This window comes from Coregonus lavaretus, assembly GCF_964263955.1.
Source record: "Coregonus lavaretus genome assembly, chromosome: 27".
Classification (NCBI taxonomy): Eukaryota; Metazoa; Chordata; class Actinopteri; order Salmoniformes; family Salmonidae; genus Coregonus; species Coregonus lavaretus.
In genome coordinates, this window is record NC_140014.1 from 12,724,401 (window position 1) to 12,746,065 (window position 21,665).

At 44.3% G+C, this 21,665-nt stretch overlaps 1 protein-coding gene across 1 annotated transcript; it reads right to left on the bottom strand.

The window, feature by feature from the left end:
• Positions 1–1,799: 1,799 nt before the first annotated feature.
• Positions 1,800–21,456, bottom strand: adpgk2 (ADP-dependent glucokinase 2). Its single transcript, XM_084144042.1, has 6 exons — positions 21,120–21,456; positions 6,583–6,742; positions 5,757–5,947; positions 5,563–5,659; positions 4,776–4,912; positions 1,800–4,306 (listed from the first exon to the last, which is right to left on the bottom strand). Exons 1-6 carry the CDS (start codon positions 21,310–21,312, stop codon positions 3,600–3,602), a joined length of 1,485 nt encoding a protein of 494 aa, XP_084000168.1. The 5' UTR covers positions 21,313–21,456; the 3' UTR covers positions 1,800–3,599.
• Positions 21,457–21,665: the final 209 nt, after the last annotated feature.

Genomic DNA, 21,665 nt, shown 5'->3' on the forward strand with positions numbered 1-21,665 from the left:
TGACTAAACAAGCAGACAAGAAAATTGCATTTGAAAAAGTTAAGGTAAGCAAGGGTTGTTTTGCCTACTAAGTTCATGAATCTATAAAAATCCCATTCAACAATGGCCCAGTATCTTTGATGAGTACACCAATTAAAAAAGGGTCTGCACCAGGGGTATTCAACTCTTACCCTACGAGGTCCGGAGCCTGCTGGTTTTCTGTTATACCCGATAATTAATTGCACCCACCTAAATCAGACCCTGATTAGAGGGCAACAATGGAGAAATGCAGAGGAACTGGTTTCGAGGTCCAGAGGAGTTTGAAGGGTCTACACTTTGGAGGCTTGGAGTGTGTCCTCATTGTGGGTCAGATTCAGACATGGGTTGAATGAGATGAAAATGACTTTCTGTAAATAAGAGACAGGATAGACACCAGAAGATGGAATGTGTGTTTCTTTATTTCTCCCAAGTCACTGAGAATAAACCAATCCACGTGGCTATGAGCCAGCCTTCCTTCCATGTACTTTGATACCCCCACCCAACCATATCCTCCAAGCCATCTGGAAGTACACTACATGGCCAAAGGTATGTGGACACAGTATATGCTCGTTGAACATCTCATTCCAAAATCATGGGCATTCATATGGAGTTTGTTCCCCTTTGCTGCTATAAACAGCCTCCACTCTTCTGGGAAGGCTTTCCACTAGATGTTGGAACATTGCTGAGGGGACTGCCTGGCTCGCAGTCTGCGTTCCAATTCATCCCAAAGGTGTTAGATGGGGTTGAGGTCAGGGCTCTGTGCAGGCCAGATGGTGAAGCGTGGTTCATCACTCCAGAGAACATGTTTGCCACTGCTCCAGAGTCCAATGGCGGTAAGCTTTACACCACTCCAGCCGACGCTTGGCATTGTGCATGGTGATCTTAGGCTTGTGTATGGCTGCTCGGCCATGGAAACCCATTTCATGAAGCTCCCGACGAACCGTTCTTGTGCTGGCGTTGCTTCCAGAGGCAGATTGGAACTCGGTAGTGAGTGTTGCAACAGAGGACAGACCATTTTTATGTGCTTCAGCACTCAGCGGTCCCGTTCTGTGAGCTTGTGTGGCCTACTACTTTGCGTTGTTGCTCCTAGACGTTTCCACTTCACAATAACAGCACTTACAGTTGACCGGGGCAGGTCTAGCAGGGCAGAAATTTGACGAACTGACTTGTTGGAAAGGTGGCATCCTATGACGGTGCCACGTTGAAAGTCACAGATCTTCAGTAAGGCCATTCTACTGCCAATGTTTGTTTATGTAGATTGCTTGGTTGTGTGTTTGATTTTATACACCTGTCAGCAACGGGTGTGGCTGAAATAGCCAAATCCACTAATTTGAAGGGGTGTCCACATACTTATGGCCATGTAGTGTATAATGTCTCCCAGAGCCTACAGAAATGTCACATCTGAACAGCCCAGCTCAGCTAGTCCCTGAGACAACAATGTCAGATGGCCAGTGCAACACACACATTCACACAAGTATGTTCTGCAAGCATGCACACTCACTCATAACATGGGTGTCTGGACAAGCAGGTGCAGACAGGCAGGAACGCACACAAGCTTGCAGATCAGTCACTCAGAGGGGTGGACTCGGGGCTTGAAGTGGCATGGTGTTAGGTCTCTAAAGGCGGCATTTATTTAGAGGGCAGTGGAGAAACCCTGTCAAGCATACAAGCTTCATCTTCATCTCAGTAGTACACAGTGGCTTCCTCTCATCTGCACTCATATGAAGATTTGAGATATGTGCAGTTGAGTGCTAATTAAATAAAGGAAACAAGGCGAGAAAGCCACAGACTGTTGGGATGCACCCAGTCTCCCTTCACAGCAGATGAGATCACGGTCCATTCTGCAGAGAAAAGTCAATCTGAATGACAAACGTGTCTGATTTATTATAATTAACAATATTATTTTGCAGTCACTTTTAGCCAAAGCGCCTTACAGTTAACACATTCAGTGTACTGTATATGTGGCCCATGCAGGAATCATTCAAACAACTTGAGCGCCTACTGTGTTTCTGTGTGATGCAATGATATGATAGGATGCAGAATGAGGAGGTTATGGGAAGAATAAATGCTCATGTAAAGGGTCAAATAGTTTCACATTACAGACATAACAGAGAAACACTCGCTGTTGTCAATTATTAAATAGGAATCAGAGCGAAGTCGACAACATTACAGCGGATTATGTGTACAGGCCAGACTGAGTTTAGCATCACGCAACAATACGCTTAAACGTTACATCCCATTTTTTACTAATTACATAGGCTGTGTTTCCACAGGAAGCCCAATTCTGATATTTGTCCAATTATTGGCCAATGAGCAGATCGTTGACCAATTAGTGAAAAAATACCCTAATTGGGCTGCCTGTATGAACGCAGACATTATATTATTATTATTATTAACGCAGACATTGACATACGAGATAAGTCTCATATGCCTCCAGCATTAAATCTGGTTCCCATGAAACAAGAAAACAGTCAATATCAAACTAAAGCTTTCCCTTGAGAAAAATATAAATCAAACATTAGAACACGGGGATAGAATGTCTGAAATAGTGGAACTGATGGAATGTTGGGTGTTTGTGTAGATATCCTGGGAGAGAATGGAATGGAGTGAGATTGAATGAATAACTATGACAACAGCTCCAACTAGACAGATACAGATCTATGCAAGAGACTACAGGGAGGATAGTGGATATGTGATCTGTGTCTGGACCTTTGCACCTGACACACACACACACACACACACACCTGTCGGAGGAAAACACACCTGGTTGAGGAAACCACACACCAGGGGTGTATTAACTAGGAACTAAACAGAACAGAACGGGGAGGGACATATTTTAATGTGTCCAATCAATTTTTTTTCTTTTTGTTTCTGGTTGAGGAAATACTGTATGTCCCAGGGGGTTTATGAGTGGTATTATTAGATGTGTTCAATCTTCTGATGGAATGAGGGAACGAGCTACCTGTCTTGACGTGGTCTGTCTGAGATGAAGTATAGAGGTCTGGAGTGTGTGTGAGTGTGTCAGGTGGGTCATACTGCTCAGAGAGGACAGGAGAGAAATGAGCTCAGGAGAGGGGGAAGAGGAGCAGGATTGGCCCTGCCACAGACACACTGGACCCCGCGTATTCATTGCACTGGCAACACAACAAACATGAAACAATGAAAAATCAACACACCTAAAACCAGAATGCTAAAAGTCTTCACATGTTATGGGAAGAGTTGTATGTCTCTCTGTCCGGCTGACTGACTGAAAACAGATGTGGAATTTATTCAAGGAGTCTGTGGCGCTCCAGACAGCTAGCCAGCTATCACGGCTCTCTGTGTTACCCTTTGCCGCGTTAGCCTAGCGGGGAATCCTAGGGGGCCAACAATCATAGTGGAGAGCTACTGGGTGTGCTGGCTTTTGCTCCGGACCTACCTATCATATGCTCATGAGGATCTTGTCTAGTTGAATTCTGTGTGTTAGTGTAGGGCTGGAGCAAAAGAGTGCACACCCACCACCTCCCCCCCCAGGAGCAGAGTTGGCCACCCCTGTTAAGCTAACGCTTCGTCAGAGTTAGCCGTTCGTCGCTAACAATGGCTCAGATCTGCAGCACCAGTCCTGCGGCGGAGATGTTGTCCCCTCCCCCGGCCGTCTGGTAAACCTCGGTGCACACCAGGACGGGCGCCACACAGATCTCATAGTCATCCTCGTCCCAGCAGCTGACGGGCCTTGTCTCCTCTAGAGGGATCCGCTGGCTCCCCTCCTGATTACTCACCGAGAATGACTCATCCATGATGAGGCGCGCCTTGCTGGGGTCGATGTCCGGCGAGCCGCACACGTGGCGGTTGGCGGTGAGCGAGGCCTTGGCCACGGCAGACATGGTGTTCTTCCACTGGGAGCCGCGCGTCACGATCATGGCCTGGAATGCCAGGGTGTGTACGTGGAGCCGAGTCAGCAGCCTGCCCTTGGCACTAGTGGCGTAAGCGCCCACGTCGCTATCCTCATTAGCATCGCGGTAGCGCTGGTTGACCAGGCGGTAGAGCGCCCTCATCTGGTCGAGGACGGTAGCGACGCGGGGGTTGGGGTCAGAGAGCACGGTGATGTTGGAGCCCCTCAGAAGGCTGAGCAGGTTGGGCAGCTCCTGCTCGTTCATCCCCAGAGAGTCGGCGTGGGGCAGGACCAGACGCAGCAGGTCCCCCATTAGACCCTCATCCACGAAGCTGGCCATCTCAAAATGGACACCCGTACGAGGGGAGGAGGAGGAGAGGAGACTGCCCAGCCGAGAGAGCAGGGCTTCCCGCTCACCTGGAGAGAGAGAGAGAGAGAGAGATGGGGTTAGAGGGGGAGAGAATTTATCCAAAGTAGTCAAACCAGTCTGACAGCACAAAGGCATGTTACTGGCCAAAGAAAACCTAGCATTGGATAGACCCCCACACACATACTCCCTCCCTATATACACTCACACTCCCTATATGTGCTTCCTATGCCGGCTGAGTTCCAGTGGCCTGTGTGACTGAAGCAACAGAGCTATTGCATAGAGGCAGGCAGGGTTAATCCACTTTAATACCAACAGTCTGCACGTCAATGGCAACCAACCCTGCCTTCCCCTCCGCTCTCCTCTCCTTCCCTCCGCTACTCTCTCCCTCACAGTAACACAGACCACTATAATAGCAACAGTCTGTCATTCAATGGGAGCCAGCTCTGCTCTGAAAACACCTCACACCTCCCAATTGGGGAACATGCTGGCAAACAGTGTGGCGGAGTATCCTCTCACCCTGTTGGAAGGGGAAGCTGTCCATCATCTGGAGCCCGCCCACCACCAGCAGGTCAGGGTGGAAGTCCTGCAGCTTCACCGCAAAGTCCTGGAGCGACGCCAGGTATGGATTATGGTCATCACTGTGGACTATGTACCTGGACACACACACAGGTTAGTGACACAGGGCAAGGGTTATAATGGACTACATCACAGGTTCACAGGTACACAGAGTGTAGGTCCTGATATGCTACCACATCACGGGGTCACAGGCCTTTGTAGACTAAGGCAATAATAATAATGAATGGGGGTCTCCCGAGTGGCGCAGCGGTCTAAGGCACTGCATCAAAGTGCTTGAGGCGTCACTACAGACCCTGGTTCGATCCAACGCTGTGTCACAGCCGGCCGTGACCGGGAGACCCATGAGGCGGCGCACAATTGGCCCAGTGTCGTCTGGGTTAGGGGATGGTTTGGCCGGCCGGGATTTCCTTGTCCCATCGCGCTCTAGCGACTCCTTGTGGCAGGCCGGGCGCCTGCAAGCTGACTTCGGTCGCCAGCTGGACTGTGTTTTCTCCGACACATTGGTGCGGCTGACTTCCAGGTTAAGCGAGCAGTGTGTCAAGAAGCAGTGCGGCTTGGCAGGGTCGTTTTCGGAAGACGCATGGCTCTCGACCTTCGCATCTCCCGACTCCGTAGGGGAGTTGCAGCGATGGGACAACACTAATTACCAATTGGATATCATGAAAAAGATAATAATGAATAATCTAACTCTGTTCATCTCACATCCTCTAGTATTAACAACACACACCTGTTGGCCCTGCGGGCGGTGTACTGGCCCCAGGTGGCTCCTGATGGGTACTCCAGGATCAGATGAATATCTGGCTCCTCCACAACATTACCTGCAACTGGAGAGACAGAGAGGAGGTGGGGGACGGCATCAAGGAGGGAGGTGTTCGGTGTGTGTGTGTGTGTGTGTGTGTGTGTGTGTGTGTGTGTGTGTACCTGTGATGTGCTGGGACAGTACGTCAGCGAAGTCGGGGCTGAAGCTCCCCCCTAGCAACACATCGCAGCCCTCGGTTGCCATGCGACCAGCCATCACCGGGGCGTTGCCACCTATGACCCAGCGGTTGCCGGGCAACTCACGAGATGCCTCGACCAGCTGACTGAATAGGGTGTCGTTCATCACAAACCGCCTGAGAGGAGAGGGGGAGGATGAAAGGGGTACCAGAAAAAGGAGGGAGGGTTAGAAGGTAGAAGCTTCACAGCTTATAAAGTGTTAAACAACCAAGCCCAGGAAAACTTTTGACGGGTGTGTGTGTTAGTGCTGAGCGATTAGTGCTTTTTAAGGTCGGTTCGGTTTTTAAAAAATGTATCACGGTTTTCGAGTTTGGTTTCCAAACATTTTTTTTTTTTCATTAAATGCATTTCGAAATATGACCTTTAAATTATTTTATAACTTTTTAATTGAAATTCCAAACCCAAATATTGAGAACATTCAATTGCCAAAACATTGAGAACATTCCATTGTCTCCAACACCATAAAACCATCAATAAGAGTCCCATGTTGGTAGTGACTACCCATTACTGCTTATCACTTATTAACCATCATTTATTTACTAAAATATTTCTGTTGTGTATATTGATCTGGTCTCTAAGGAACTCAAGTGTGTGTGTGAAACCGAATGCCTTTGTAAAGGATCGCTAACTTTGTCCTGTTTAACACCATGCACTAGTTTAACACCATGCACTAGAAAATGTCAAAACACACACACACACACACACACACACACACACACACACACACACACACAGGGGCTTGGCCACTTACTCTGAGGCGGCTCCCGGGGCAAAGAAGTAAGCGAAGCTCTGTGCCAGCTGATCAGCGTTCTCTATGTAGTCATGGTGGAGAGGCTGGCCTGTGGGCGGCAGGCCGATCTTATTCAGCAACGTCACCCCATCCACGATGACGTCAACACAACCCCCTAAACCTGGAGAAAGAGAGAAAAAGTGAGAACAGTATTTAACACAACACCTGAATCAGAGAGAGAGCGAGAAGTAGTTGGGAGGGAACATAATTTTGATGCCCCCAGCACAACAGCCACCAATCCCTGCAGTGAGCTCAATATGTCAACACCCCCCCCCCCCCCCCCCCCATTACTTCCACTGCCCTGCCTGCCCCAACAGTCATACAGAGGGAGGGAGGCAACACTCCCAGTACTCTGACAGATGTACTAGGTGGCAGAGGGGACTGCGCTTCAAAAGAAGATACTACAGTACTCTGTGCTTCGTAAATATGCCACCATAAATCAAAGTGCATGCAAAATCCATTTAGAAATGTGTCAAAACACAATCAGATGACAGCAAAGTCACTCATAAGGACATGACTAACTAGTGACTTCACTGACACACGCACATTATAAATGTCACCATCTTCAGCTCTCCTGACCTCATCACTGACGACAACCTTTTATACGCTAGGCCTATCTGGGGGGGGGGGGGGGGTGACCAACCCTCCTCCTGGAGAGCTACTGGGTATGTTAAAGCAGGGCTGGAACAAAAGCCTCCTAACCCAAGTAGCTCTCCAGTAGGGGAATTGGGGTTAGCCACACCTGCCCTGCTCGATCTTGATTGAACTATGGACAGCACGTTATCAGTATTGGTTCCAGAGGTTTTATGCTTGAGCTAAGTAGCCCTAGCCTGGTCCCAGATCCGTTTGTTCTTTTGCCTACTCCATTGTCACTGTTGAGCCAAACTGTTTTGCCTGACAATTCCATAAGGAGTTGGGAAGAGAGCAGAAACAGACAAACAGGCCGACACCCAGGCTAAAGTAGCCCACTATCTAGAACAGAGAAATGCTGCTTTGTTAGCAGTAAAGAGGAACATTATGTTGACACAACAGTGGAAGAGATTAGGAAAGATATTAGGGCTGACCCCATTTAGTTGACTGGTCGATTGTTTGGTCGATAGGCTGTTGGTCGACCGAAATGTCTTTAGTCGAGCAGTAGCACCCAAAAAAATATATTGCACCTGTCTGAGTGGACTGATCCATTGTGGAGGCTGTGGGGATGGCACAGTCCATCAGTCTAAGACATGTGCTACTGAAATTGTACAGTGGGGGGAAAAAGTATTTAGTCAGCCACCAATTGTGCAAGTTCTCCCACTTAAAAATATGAGAGGCCTGTAATTTTCATCATAGGTACACGTCAACTATGACAGACAAATTGAGAATTTTTTTCTCCAGAAAATCACATTGTAGGATTTTTTATGAATTTATTTGCAAATTATGGTGGAAAATAAGTATTTGGTCACCTACAAACAAGCAAGATTTCTGGCTCTCACAGACCTGTAACTTCTTCTTTAAGAGGCTCCTCTGTCCTCCACTCATTACCTGTATTAATGGCACCTGTTTGAACTTGTTATCAGTATAAAAGACACCTGTCCACAATCTCAAACAGTCACACTCCAAACTCCACTATGGCCAAGACCAAAGAGCTGTCAAAGGACACCAGAAACAAAATTGTAGACCTGCACCAGGCTGGGAAGACTGAATCTGCAATAGGTAAGCAGCTTGGTTTGAAGAAATCAACTGTGGGAGCAATTATTAGAAAAAGACCACTGATAATCTCCCTCGATCTGGGGCTCCACGCAAGATCTCACCCCGTGGGGTCAAAATGATCACAAGAACGGTGAGCAAAAATCCCAGAACCACACGGGGGGACCTAGTGAATGACCTGCAGAGAGCTGGGACCAAAGTAACAAAGCCTACCATCAGTAACACACTACGCCGCCAGGGACTCAAATCCTGCAGTGCCAGACGTGTCCCCCTGCTTAAGCCAGTACATGTCCAGGCCTGTCTGAAGTTTGCTAGAGTGCATTTGGATGATCCAGAAGAGAATGTCATATGGTCAGATGAAACCAAAATAGAACTTTTTGGTAAAAACTCAACTTGTCGTGTTTGGAGGACAAAGAATGCTGAGTTGCATCCAAAGAACACCATACCTACTGTGAAGCATGGGGGTGGAAACATCATGCTTTGGGGCTGTTTTTCTGCAAAGGGACCAGGACGACTGATCCGTGTAAAGGAAAGAATGAATGGGGCCATGTATCGTGAGATTTTGAGTGAAAACCTCCTTCCATCAGCAAGGGCATTGAAGATGAAACGTGGCTGGGTCTTTCAGCATGACAATGATCCCAAACACACTGCCTGGGCAACGAAGGAGTGGCTTCGTAAGAAGCATTTCAAGGTCCTGGAGTGGCCTAGCCAGTCTCCAGATCTCAACCCCATAGAAAATCTTTGGAGGAAGTTGAAAGTCCGTGTTGCCCAGCGACAGCCCCAAAACATCACTGCTCTAGAGGAGATCTGCATGGAGGAATGGGCCAAAATACCAGCAACAGTGTGTGAAAACCTTGTGAAGACTTACAGAAAACGTTTGACCTGTGTCATTGCCAACAAAGGGTATACAACAAAGTATTGAGAAACTTTTGTTATTGACCAAATACTTATTTTCCACCATAATTTGCAAATAAATGCATAAAAAAATCCTACAATGTGATTTTCTGGATTTTTTTCTTCTCATTTTGTCTGTCATAGTTGACGTGTACCTATGATGAAAATTGCAGGCCTCTCATCTTTTTACGTGGGAGAACTTGCACAATTGGTGGCTGACTAACTACTTTTTTCCCCCACTGTATATGGTTATATTACACAAGAACAATGGTGCAACACTAATAAAAATAATATTATTTTATAACAAATGCGCTTTCTCCTGCGTTGGATAGTGGGCGCTGTCCACGGTTCAGAAACACATCAGTGCACTGTTGAATTGGCACCTTTTCCTAGACCATGTTGCTATGTGCATAATAGCAAAGTTAACCAGCATATTGGTGTTGAGAACAATGCGGCAGAGGCAGCAGCAGAATGAGGAGACGAGAAAACAGCCCTTGCCTTACTGCCTAAGAAAAGTGAGGAGAGCGGTAACGCCAACTTAATAAGTATATAATCAATAGCCTAACTGTTAAATGTGCCTGGCTTTAGAAATCATCAATATCTACAGAAATAAGACAGATCCTGCTTCTGTTGCCCGTTTGAGTGTTTGTTTTTAATAGCCTACAGATTCCATGAGCACCAAGCCTCATGCAACCACATCAAGTAAACAATGTCACAAATGTGACTGTTTTTAATATCTTTGCTTTGCTGTAATAAAGGCATTACACTTTTTTGTGTTAGAACAGCCTCTGGTATTATTTATAATTTATTTAGTGTTGTTTACACTGTTCCAAATTGTCCTAAAAATTATATTTATAATAATAACGGTCCTTTTTCTTCATCTCCTTATTATTATTATTATTATTATTATTATTCATAAGTAATGTCATTATCATTAGTAGGCTTAGTATAGCAGCCTTGTATAACCAACATTGAGCTGTAGGCCTAAGAGGGCATCCTGTTTAGTCTTAATATTGTAATTTATTTAGGCCTATATTTCAATACTTATATAGGCTACTGTATCAATCATTCATGTCATCACACAGCATATGAGTCATTCCTGATTTTAAATGCAATCAAGCATTTTAATTTTAAAATAAAATAAAGCGAGCCTTGAATAATTAGTTTAAACAATAAATAAACTGTCCCATTTCTGAAAATGCATTCACGAATGAATGCGACTGAATCCAGAGTCTGTTTCAACAGACTCTGGTACGCTTAACATTTATTTAGTGTTGTTTCATTGTTCCAAACGGTCAGAAAATTATATTGTAATCTGTAATTTTAGTCCTGTCTGAATCTGCCACGTCAGTATTTTTTTACATGGCAGGGGAGTAACAATTCCAGCCAGAATAACCTACAGTTTTTTGGCGAACTCCAATGTCCTCTGATAATACTACTAGTCCAGTGCGAATCGACATCCCTGTGTTTTGAGAGACATTTCTAAGTTTCACAGGTGTTGCTCGCGGTTTGCGCAAAAAAACAATAACTGATTCGATAAATTGAACTAAGTGCTGCGCATAAGATATATATGAATGGCCTACATGTAGCCTATCAACTGTCATAGTGAATGCTTTTGTTCATATGTTTTTGCGTCTTAATTGAATTTAGCCAAATGCATCAGTAAAAACTATTTAGCCTATTTAATGCTACCCTTGCTGTTGATAGATCGCAAAACAGTATACAGCTGACCTAAAAGTTTGGAAATTATAAGTTAACTTTCTCATCTATAGTCTTAAAACACATCAAGTACAATTGCACTGTTTAGCTCACATCTGAAGGCTAGGAGGCATTTAGGACATACTGCGGATCGCTAAAATATCCTAATGATTATGATCACACTTCCTCAATTCAAATGTTATGGCAACGCTATACAAAAGATGGTTTAGAAACTTGGGAACCAAACTCGAGTTATCAGTGTGGCCCTATCACCTGGACATGTTGAAATACTATCTTCACGCCTAGAATAAAAATCTCCAGGCTTGTCATAACTGTCAATTTATATATAAAAAAACAAAACGCATTACATGGGGCAGTTTTGAAAAAACTAATCCCGTCTGAATCGTCTTCTGGAATAACGGATATTCTGGAGTAATAATTACATAACCAACGTTCTCTAGTAATACTAGTCCGGTGCGAATAGGTCTTTGGTCATGTGCACGCGATGCATACATGTGTCACGTAAAGAGAGCAAAGGGTTGAGGGAATATGGAAAGTTTTTCCTAAACAAATGAGGGATTTCGGTAACAGAACTTTTCAGTCAGAAATTGTTGTAATTATGTTTCAGCTTCAACAACACCGACAGCGCGATAAACTTTGATGATCTGTGGCGGTCGCTGCAGCAGGGAGGAGAAGGAGACAACGGGTGCTAGTCACACAGTTACTGTCTTTATTATTTATTTTTGTACACAGCGCAGCAAGTCTGAGCCCGGCACAATCAAATAAATTGCTGGTCGGACTCCCTCTAGTTATTTGTGTCTTAATTATTTAATAAACAGTGTGCTTAAAGCATCAGACAAGCTCAGTGAATATAGTTGATTTGATTAAAACACATACAGTGGGTACAGAAAGTCACCACCCGTTTCAAAATGTTCACCTTTTGTTGCCTTACAGCCTGAAATGAACACATAAAATCAGACTTTTCCCGGCTTTATTTACACACAGTAACCCACAATATCCAAGTGACAAATACAAATCTAAAAAAACCTGACAATTAATTATACAAGACTCTTGTCCAAATCTCCAAAACCTTTACCCATTCCGGCAATGTGTCTGCAGAGTAGACTGGGTGGGTCGGTATGTTGGTAGATAAGGTATGTTGGTAGATAACTGTGGCTTTAGGGGGTAGAATGTACCAGAAAAACTGGTAAAACTAATGTGACAGTTACAAAGACTGAATGCCTTTAATGGTCTCCAAATACCTCAGGGTTCTGTGTGTGTGTGTGTGCGTGTGAATAAATAAAATGTTGCCTAAAGCAGATTTTAGGCCTAAATTAGATTTCACATGCTTGTTGTCCACAAATAAAGAGTCCATGCAGATAGCTGCTCACCACTGGTTAATGGAAAACTAGCTAGGCCTAATAGACTAGTGGCAAATCCCCCAAAATGTTTAGATACCCCTACCCAAGGTATATATTTTTTTCAAAAGTCCATATCTCGAAGGTCTCCCATACATAATATGGATGATTCTGTAAAAATATTTGAACGCAAAGTGGTTAAATGTATAGATATTGTGACAAACACCCTTAACTCAAACATTGCAGAATAATGCCTTGCGACCTGACTGGAGGGGGGGGGGGGGGGGTGGGCCACATAAGCTCATTTAACCAAATACTGCAAGCTCTGATATTGCAACATTTTTTAATACGAGTAGTCAATTGTATGCCCTACATACACAAACAAACAGCATTAGGATATCTTAAAGCATTTTGGTAATATAGACCTGTAAACACACAGATACAATAGGCGGAAATATAAACTATGAATATTTATGATGAATGCAAATGTACTGTTATGAATATAACTACTGTTCCCTGAAGTAGGGAACGAGGTATAACATACTATGGGAAGTCAACGACCAATCCAATTCACCTGAAGCAAACGGAAATCACGGCCAACGGGCCAATAGATGCCGAGCCCGCCCTAGGAAGCCCCGCCTTCCTGGCTATAATACCAGGGCTCGCATCCATTTCCTCAATTCAGTACTGCTCTTCAGTGAGCCCAAATCCCCTGACGGCCCTCATTCCTTCCTTCAGGGAACATTGGTTATATTCATAACTGTATGTTCCCTTTCAGTCGGTCACTTGCTATAACATACTATGGGGACATACAATCATGCCCCAAGCCGGCTCAGAGGGCTCCGAAAAGAGGTTACATCCCCCTCCTTCCTAATTGGCATAAATCACTCCTCGCCTCTCCACCTGATAGCTGATATGTGGTGAATGTTCTGGCACAAAAATGGTTGTCATGCATCACCCAGGAGGGTGCTACACATTGGTGGTGGATGAGGTGAGTTTCCCCATACTACAGTGCATTTGGAAAGTATTCAGACCCCTTCCCTTTTTCCACATTTTGTTACGTTAAAATCTACACACAATACGTCATAATGACAATGCAAAAACAGGTTTAGACATTTTTGCAAATGTATTAAAAATAAAAACTGAAATACCTCATTTACATAAGTATTCAGACCGTTTGCTATGAGACTAGAAATTGAGCTCAGGTGTATCCTGTTTTCATTGATCATCCTTGAGATGTTTCTACAACTTGATTGGAGTCCACCTGTGGTAAATTCAATTGATTGGACATGATTTGGAAAGGCACACGTTTGTCTATATAAAGGTCCCACAGTTGACAGTACATGTCAGAGCAAAAACCAAGCCTTGAGGTCGAAGGAATTGTCCGTAGAGCTCCGAGACAGGATTGTGTCGAGACACAGATCTGGGGAAGGGTACCAAAAAATATATAGCATTGAAGGTACCCAAGAACACCTTGGCCTCCATCATTCTTAAATGGAAGAAGTTTGGAACCACCAAGATTCCTTTCCCTCAACGTGACCAAGACAAAGGAGATGATTGTGGACTACAGGAAAAAAAAAGAGGACTGAGCACGCCCCCATTCTCATCGACGGGGCTGTAGTGGAACAGGTTGAGAGCTTCAAGTTCCTTGGTGTCCACATCACCAACGAACTATCATGGTCCAAACACACCAAGACAGTCGTGAAGAGGGCACGACAAAGCCTATTCCCCCTCAGTAGACTAAAAAGATTTGGCATGGGTCCTCAGATCCTCAAAAAATTCTACAGCTGCACCATCGAGAGCATCCTGACTGGTTGCATCACCGCCTGGTATGGCAACTGCTTGGCCTCTGACCGCAAGGCACTACAGAGGGTAGTGCGTACGGCCCAGTACATCACTGGGGCAAAGCTCCCTGCCATCCAGGACCTCTATACCAGGCGGTGTCAGAGGAAGGCCCTCAAAATTGTCAAAGACTCCAGCCACCCTAGTCATAGACTGTTCTCTCTGCTACCGCACGGCAAGCGGTACCGGAGTGCCAAGTCTAGGTCCAAAAGACTTCTCAACAGCTTCTACCCCCAAGCCATAAGACTCCTGAACAGCTAATCATGGCTACCCGGACTATTTGCACTGCCCCCCCACCCCATCCTTTTTACGCTGCTGCTACTCTGTTAAGTATTTATGCATAGTCACTTTAACTCTACCCACATGTACATATTACCTCAACTACCTCAACTAGCCGGTGCCCCCGCACATTGACTCTGCAACGGTACCCCCCTGTATATATAGCCTCCCTACTGTCACTTTATTTTACTGTATATATAGCCTCCCTACTGTCACTTTATTTTACTTCTGCTCTTTTTTTCTCAACACTTTTTTTGTTGTTGTTTTATTCTTACTTTTTTTGTTTAAAATAAATGCACTGTTGGTTAAGGGCTGTAAGTAAGCATTTCACTGCAATGTCTGCACCTGTTGTATTCGGCGCATGTGACCAATAAAATTTGATTTGATTTGATTTGATTCTTCCTAGAGCTGGCTGCCGGCCAAACTGTGCAATCGGGGGAGAAGGGCCTTGGTCAGGGAGGTGACCAAGAACCCGATGGTCACTCTGACAGAGCTCCAGAGTTCAATCAGGCCTTTATGGTAGAGTGGCCAGATGGAAGCCACTCCTCAGGAAAAGGCACATGACAGCCCGCTTGGAGTTTGCCAAAAGGCACCAAAAGTACTCTCAGACCATGAGAAATAAGATTCTCTGGTCTGATGAAATCAAGATTGAACTCTTTGGCCTGAATGCCAAGCGTCACGCCTGGTGGTCGGTGAAGCATGGTGGTGGCAGCATCATGCTGTGGGGATGTTTTTCAGCGGCAGGGACTGGGAGACTGGTCAAGATCGAGGGAAAGATGAACAGAGCAAAGTACAGAGAGATCCTGATGAAAACCTGCTCCAGAGCGCTCAGGACCTCCGACTGGGGCAAAAGGTTCACCTTCCAACAGGACAACAACCCTAAGCACACAGCCAAGACAACGCAGGAGTGGCTTCGAGACAAGTCTCTGAATGTCCTTGGGTGGCCCAGCCAGAGGCCAGACTTGAACCTGATCAAACATCTCTGGAGAGACCTGAAAATAGCTGTGCAGCGATGCTCCCCATCCAACCTGACAGAGCTTGAGAGAATCTGCAGAGGAGAACGGGAGAAACTCCCCAAATACAGGTGTGCCAAGCTTGTAGCGTCATCCCCTAGAAGACTTGAGGCTGTCATCGCTGTCAAAGGTGCTTCAACAAAGTACTGAGTAAAGGGTCTGAATACTTATGTAAATGTGATATAAAAAATTTTGTACAAAAATTATTTGCCTAAAATTTGTAAAAGCCTGTTTTTGCTTTGTCATTATGGGGTATTGTGTGTAGATTAATGAGGAAAGAAAACACTTTAATCCATTTTAGAATAAGGCTGTAACGTAAACAAAATGTGGAAAAAAGTCAATGGTCTGAATACTTTCTGAATGCACTGTATGTAAAGCACTTTGAGTAGCTCAGTTGGTAGAAAAGCACTATTTCAATCATATCAATTATTATTATTATTATTATTATTATTATTATTATTATTATTATTATTATTATTATGACCAGTCGATGAATCACGGCAGCGCAAGGCTCAAACCCACAAGGAACTGTGGTAGCTCTGATAACTGCACATTCTGCGCACTTCCGCACATCAAGGCAGTCCAAGGCTCAAACCGACAGGGAAACTGTGGTAAACCGGACAAAACGATGCCTAACGTCGACCATGGCGGCCCAATTCCATAGACCCTACCATTTCCAAAAAGGGTCACACAGTGACCTGAGGAGTCTGAAATGCCAGAACCCATACAAGGAACCGCAAGTCCAAAACAACAAGGCACCTGCCGTGACTTGATAATGCGCATTCGCGCCGCCTCATCGACGAACCACAGCAGCCCAAGGCTCAAACCCACAGGGAAACTGTGGAAACCCAGATAAATGTGCCATCTGCGCGCTGCCTAACACCCACTCCCGGACCCAGCCATAAGAACACTATGAGCCACACTGGGAGGGGTCACATTCAAACCTCAAAAGGTATGTGGGGAACCCCAACTCGCTTCAGCACAGATATCACCAATCGTCATGCCCCTGAACAATGCCCAAGAAGTCACCACACCCCTAGTAGAGTAAGCATGCACACCGCTAGTCAACCCTTGTCCTATACTGTCAAACGCCAGGGAGATAGCCTCCACAATCCAATGAGAAAGACGCCGCTTAGAAAGCACCCTACCCAGAGCTGGATTAGCAAAACAGACAAAAAGCTGGTCACAAACGCAGATATCCTTCTTCCTATCCATATTTGTGCGTAAAGCGCGCACCGGACACAGGCCATGCAACCGCCGTTGTTCACTGGAAGCAAACGGAGGAGGTGAGAAAGGAAAAGCTCGAAAGCCAGAGACCTGTAAGACATAGGCATAACCTTAGGGGCAAACTGTATTAGGACGTAACCTTACTTCGGTGTTGCCAGGCATGAACTCCAAACATGAACCGCACTACCAGAGGATGAGACCCTGGGGTAGAGCCGTCAATCCCTACATGACACGCCAGAAATGGCTGCCATATAAAAACATTCCATGTGGAAAAAGAAAGGCCCTGCTCAAAAAGCTCCTTCAAGAAAATCAAAATGTCCACCAAAGAGCTCGGAAAAGGAGAAACTCCTTCAACCTGACAGCAACCCTCAAACGCACACCACATATATACAGTGGGGAAAAAAAGTATTTAGTCAGCCACCAATTGTGCAAGTTCTCCCACTTAAAAAGATGAGAGAGGCCTGTAATTTTCATCATAGGTACACATCAACTATGACAGACAAAATGAGATTTTTTTTCCAGAAAATCACATTGTAGGATTTTTAATGAATTTATTTGCAAATTATGGTGGAAAATAAGTATTTGGTCAATAACAAAAGTTTCTCAATACTTTGTTATATACCCTTTGTTGGCAATGACACAGGTCAAACGTTTTCTGTAAGTCTTCACAAGGTTTTCACACACGGTTGCTGGTATTTTGGCCCATTCCTCCGTGCAGATCTCCTCTAGAGCAGTGATGTTTTGGGGCTGTCGCTGGGCAACACGGACTTTCAACTCCCTCCAAAGATTTTCTATGGGGTTGAGATCTGGAGACTGGCTAGGCCACTCCAGGACCTTGAAATGCTTCTTATGAAGCCACTCCTTCGTTGCCCGGGCGGTGTGTTTGGGATCATTGTCATGCTGAAAGACCCACCCACGTTTCATCTTCAATGCCCTTGCTGATGGAAGGAGGTTTTCACTCAAAATCTCACGATACATGGCCCCATTCATTCTTTCCTTTACACGGATCAGTCGTCCTGGTCCCTTTGCAGAAAAACAGCCCCAAAGCATGATGTTTCCACCCCCATGCTTCACAGTAGGTATGGTGTTCTTTGGATGCAACTCAGCATTCTTTGTCCTCCAAACACGACGAGTTGAGTTTTGGTTTCATCTGACCATATGACATTCTCCCAATCCTCTTCTGGATCATCCAAATGCACTCTAGCAAACTTCAGACGGGCCTGGACATGTACTGGCTTAAGCAGGGGGACACGTCTGGCACTGCAGGATTTGAGTCCCTGGCGGCGTAGTGTGTTACTGATGGTAGGCTTTGTTACTTTGGTCCCAGCTCTCTGCAGGTCATTCACTAGGTCCCCCCGTGTGGTTCTGGGATTTTGGCTCACCGTTCTTGTGATAATTTTGACCCCACAGGGTGAGATCTTGCTTGGAGACCCAGATCGAGGGAGATTATCAGTGGTCTTGTATGTCTTCCATTTCCTAATAATTGCTCCCACAGTTGATTTCTTCAAACCAAGCTGCTTACCTATTGCAGATTCAGTCTTCCCAGCCTGGTTCAGGTCTACAATTTTGTTTCTTGTGTCCTTTGACAGCTGTTTGGTCTTGGCCATAGTGGAGTTTGGAGTGTGACTGTTTGAGGTTGTGGACAGGTGTCTTTTATACTGATAACAAGTTCAAAGAGGTGCCATTAATACAGGTAACGAGTGAAGGACAGAGGAGCCTCTTAAAGAAAAAGTTACAGGTCTGTGAGAGCCAGAAATCTTGCTTGTTTGTAGGTGACCAAATACTTATTTTCCACCATAATTTGCAAATAAATTCATTAAAAATCCTACAATGTGATTTTCTGGATTTTATTTCCTCATTTTGTCTGTCATAGTTGACGTGTACCTATGATGAAAATTACAGGCCTCTCATCTTTTTAAGTGGGAGAACTTGCACAATTGGTGGCTGACTAAATATTTTTTTCCCCCACTGTATATGGTTCGGTACCAAGGAAAGTTTAGTTTTATATTGCATATTCGTTATTTCATCAATAGCTATTGAACCAAGCATTGCATGACAATGAAAATTTGTATATCCAGAATCAGGGGATGATGGGAAAACAATCCACACAATTTTTTGAATTGTAGATTCAAGATTGAAATCCTCCCAAAACAAAAATATAATGCACACAAAAAAAGGTGTGGATTGTTCTCCAACCTCCCCTGATTCAGAATATACCATTTTAATTGTCTTGGCATGCTTGGTTCAATAGCTATTGATGAAATAACCGAATATCCAATATAAAACTAACTTCACCCCTGTGCAAAACCAAACCATGCATCTAATGACTCTCTAAAAAGTTGAGTAAACAATACTTTCCTGTAGGTATTTTGTCATTTTTTTTAATGCAATTTAATTCAACATTCTGGCTTGTAAGGAACATTTACACGATTTTGCAGGCATTAGTTTCAGGCTGTATATACCAATTAATTGTGCATTACAGCATAAATAACCAGACTAAGTCATTTGCATTGATTTATTGGCTCATTAGCTAGCTAGCTAGCTAGCAAGATACATCAACCACAATTGTAAATATGGTTAAATGGTTTCATAAAAAGCTGGTGGTGCTTGCTTGGCCGGATGGTTTACATGCCAATCCAGAACCCCATAAAAAGGCAAAAACCACCTGGGTCATTCCTAGTATGCGGTGCCTTTTCTGTCCCCAGGAAATATCACTTCTTATTTAGTGTAAAATTTTGTAAAATGTGGTTTCCAAAAGGCTTTCAATATAAGGGCAGGTGTCCTTTACCTTAAAAAGACAAAAATATATCGATCTTGAAAGGGAATTTTACGCATTTTGAATTGGGATGTGACAAAAAAAAAAAAAAATTATCATACAAGTCTAAACTGCCATTTTGTTATAATTTAAACGTTTTAATTTAATTTTATCATAAAATGAGGTGATTCACAATTCAGATATGGTCCTGCATATGACCACTAGGAGGCAATGCAGTTCAATCTTCCGCAGTCCTGACAACCTACCAGATGGCGCTCACCTTACTGCTGTCCCCCACCCACTCAGTAACAATGGTATTAATGCAGTTTTAGGTTCTCTGTTGTGTCTCTCCTCCATGGTCTCAGTTGTCAGTACATGGGACTTCATGTCCCACTTCTCATCAATGTGATGGCTCGTTGCAGTGATGTATGACAGCGTGTTCATAGACATCCAACAATCTGTTAATGCCACATATGGTGTTTGAGAGCTTGCACTTTGTACTTGCAGAGCAATCATTGTACACTTTCTTCATCAGGGCCTTCACGGTTTTTCGACAAAGCATCTTTTAGTCTGGTTCTAGATATGCCATTAGGGCATTGAAGCCGACATCCTCTACCATTGGCTGCATATCAACTGCAATCATTTCTGTAATCAGCGCTATAATTGTATCACCCTGTCCCTTAACACACTGCAGCCAGAAACGGGTTGGGTCTCCCTTTGACCATTGCACCTGTACTGCAGCTCAATTCCACCTTGCAAAGTTTGCATTTCGTCAGCATCTCATTTAACTTCTCAAAGTATTTCCATAGAGGACTACGCTGCTGTCGCTTCCCTGTCTCACTTTCTGCCATTTTTTCCAACTGTTAATGACCATGACGTGTGGAACACTTTATATCTGTGGCAAATAAAATAAAGGTTATCGGTTGGGGATTTTTTCTCAAAATTAACCATCCCAAACTCGTTAAAACATCACACCCCTAATTTGTAACACTTTTTTTCAGTAGATGTAGGCGTTTTTGCCATGTCCCCTGGTGTTATTCTTCAACTTCCACGAGAAATATAAGCTATAAAATATTTACAATTCATTATTTTATAGTCCTAGTTAAATTCTCTCTGTAATACGTTTTTTAAAATGATTACTGTATGTATTTTAAGATTTTCTGTGTCACTGATATCACTTTCAATTCTGTTACCTTGTTGTAGTTCTCCTTTTAAAAAACAACCCCTTTCACAATGACACCACATTCAGTGTCGTAATTTCTTTGTTGGGAAAACGGATCAAAGTTCAATAAATATAAACAATCAATGTTTCATGTTGTTAGTCTATTTCTCACTCATACATTTCCATCCTGTTAGGCTAAATTATAGAGAAAATTTACAAAATTTATAAATATATTTGATAGAAGTTAAAATCCTGTTCAAGTGTTCACCAATATGCTAGCTCAATCTTGCTTACTCACAGAGCTATGGCTAATTTACACCTGTTAGGTTCCTCCACCCTGTTAGGATTAAGCACCTAAATTTGGAAAATGTACCAACAAATGTTAAGTGCCTGAGTTTGACTAATATGTTTTTCTGAAAGTCAAACGTCCTTTCGCTGATAGAAGACAAAAAAAAATAAAAAATGATACTATCCAAAAGGCACCGGTTTGTAGGAATGACACTCCTCTCTGCGCATCAAAGTAAGGTTAGCTAACGTTAGCTAGCTAACTGATGCTAGGCTAACTCGTCATATAGTATTCTCACCTATCGCCACCCTGGGTCTGGCGTTGTTCATCCCCACTTTGCTTTCAGCCCGCAGCAGGGAGGACAGCACCGTGTCCAGCCTGTCATCCAGTCCTGACTCCCCTGGAGATCGGAACCAGTACGCCAGCAGAACCATTGCGAGGGACGCTGCCGTCCCATACTTCATCAATGAAAACCCGCTTCTTTGCTCCATGGCCAGTGGCTGTGGACAGCACTCCTCCAGGCAGCAGCTACGACGAGTCTAGAGCGTTAATTTGTCTAGCAAACAAACTGGATTGACAAAACAAGTGTCGGTAGGGAGGCGGTTGGTTTCAAGCGTGAATGCAGGGTCAGCCCCACGAAACTGCGGAGGGGGCGCGACAAGAAAGCGGAAGTAGCTGGCTAGTGCCACATATTTTGGTTAGTGCAATCTGAGATCATTGGGACGGCTCTACACTAAACCCTAACCAAAGATTTTTATAACTAAACCTCTCATTGTTCTATCTGTGCCCTAACGTTAACCATTTAAAGGGACGTCCCAAGGATTCCTGACAGCGAGGATCCACA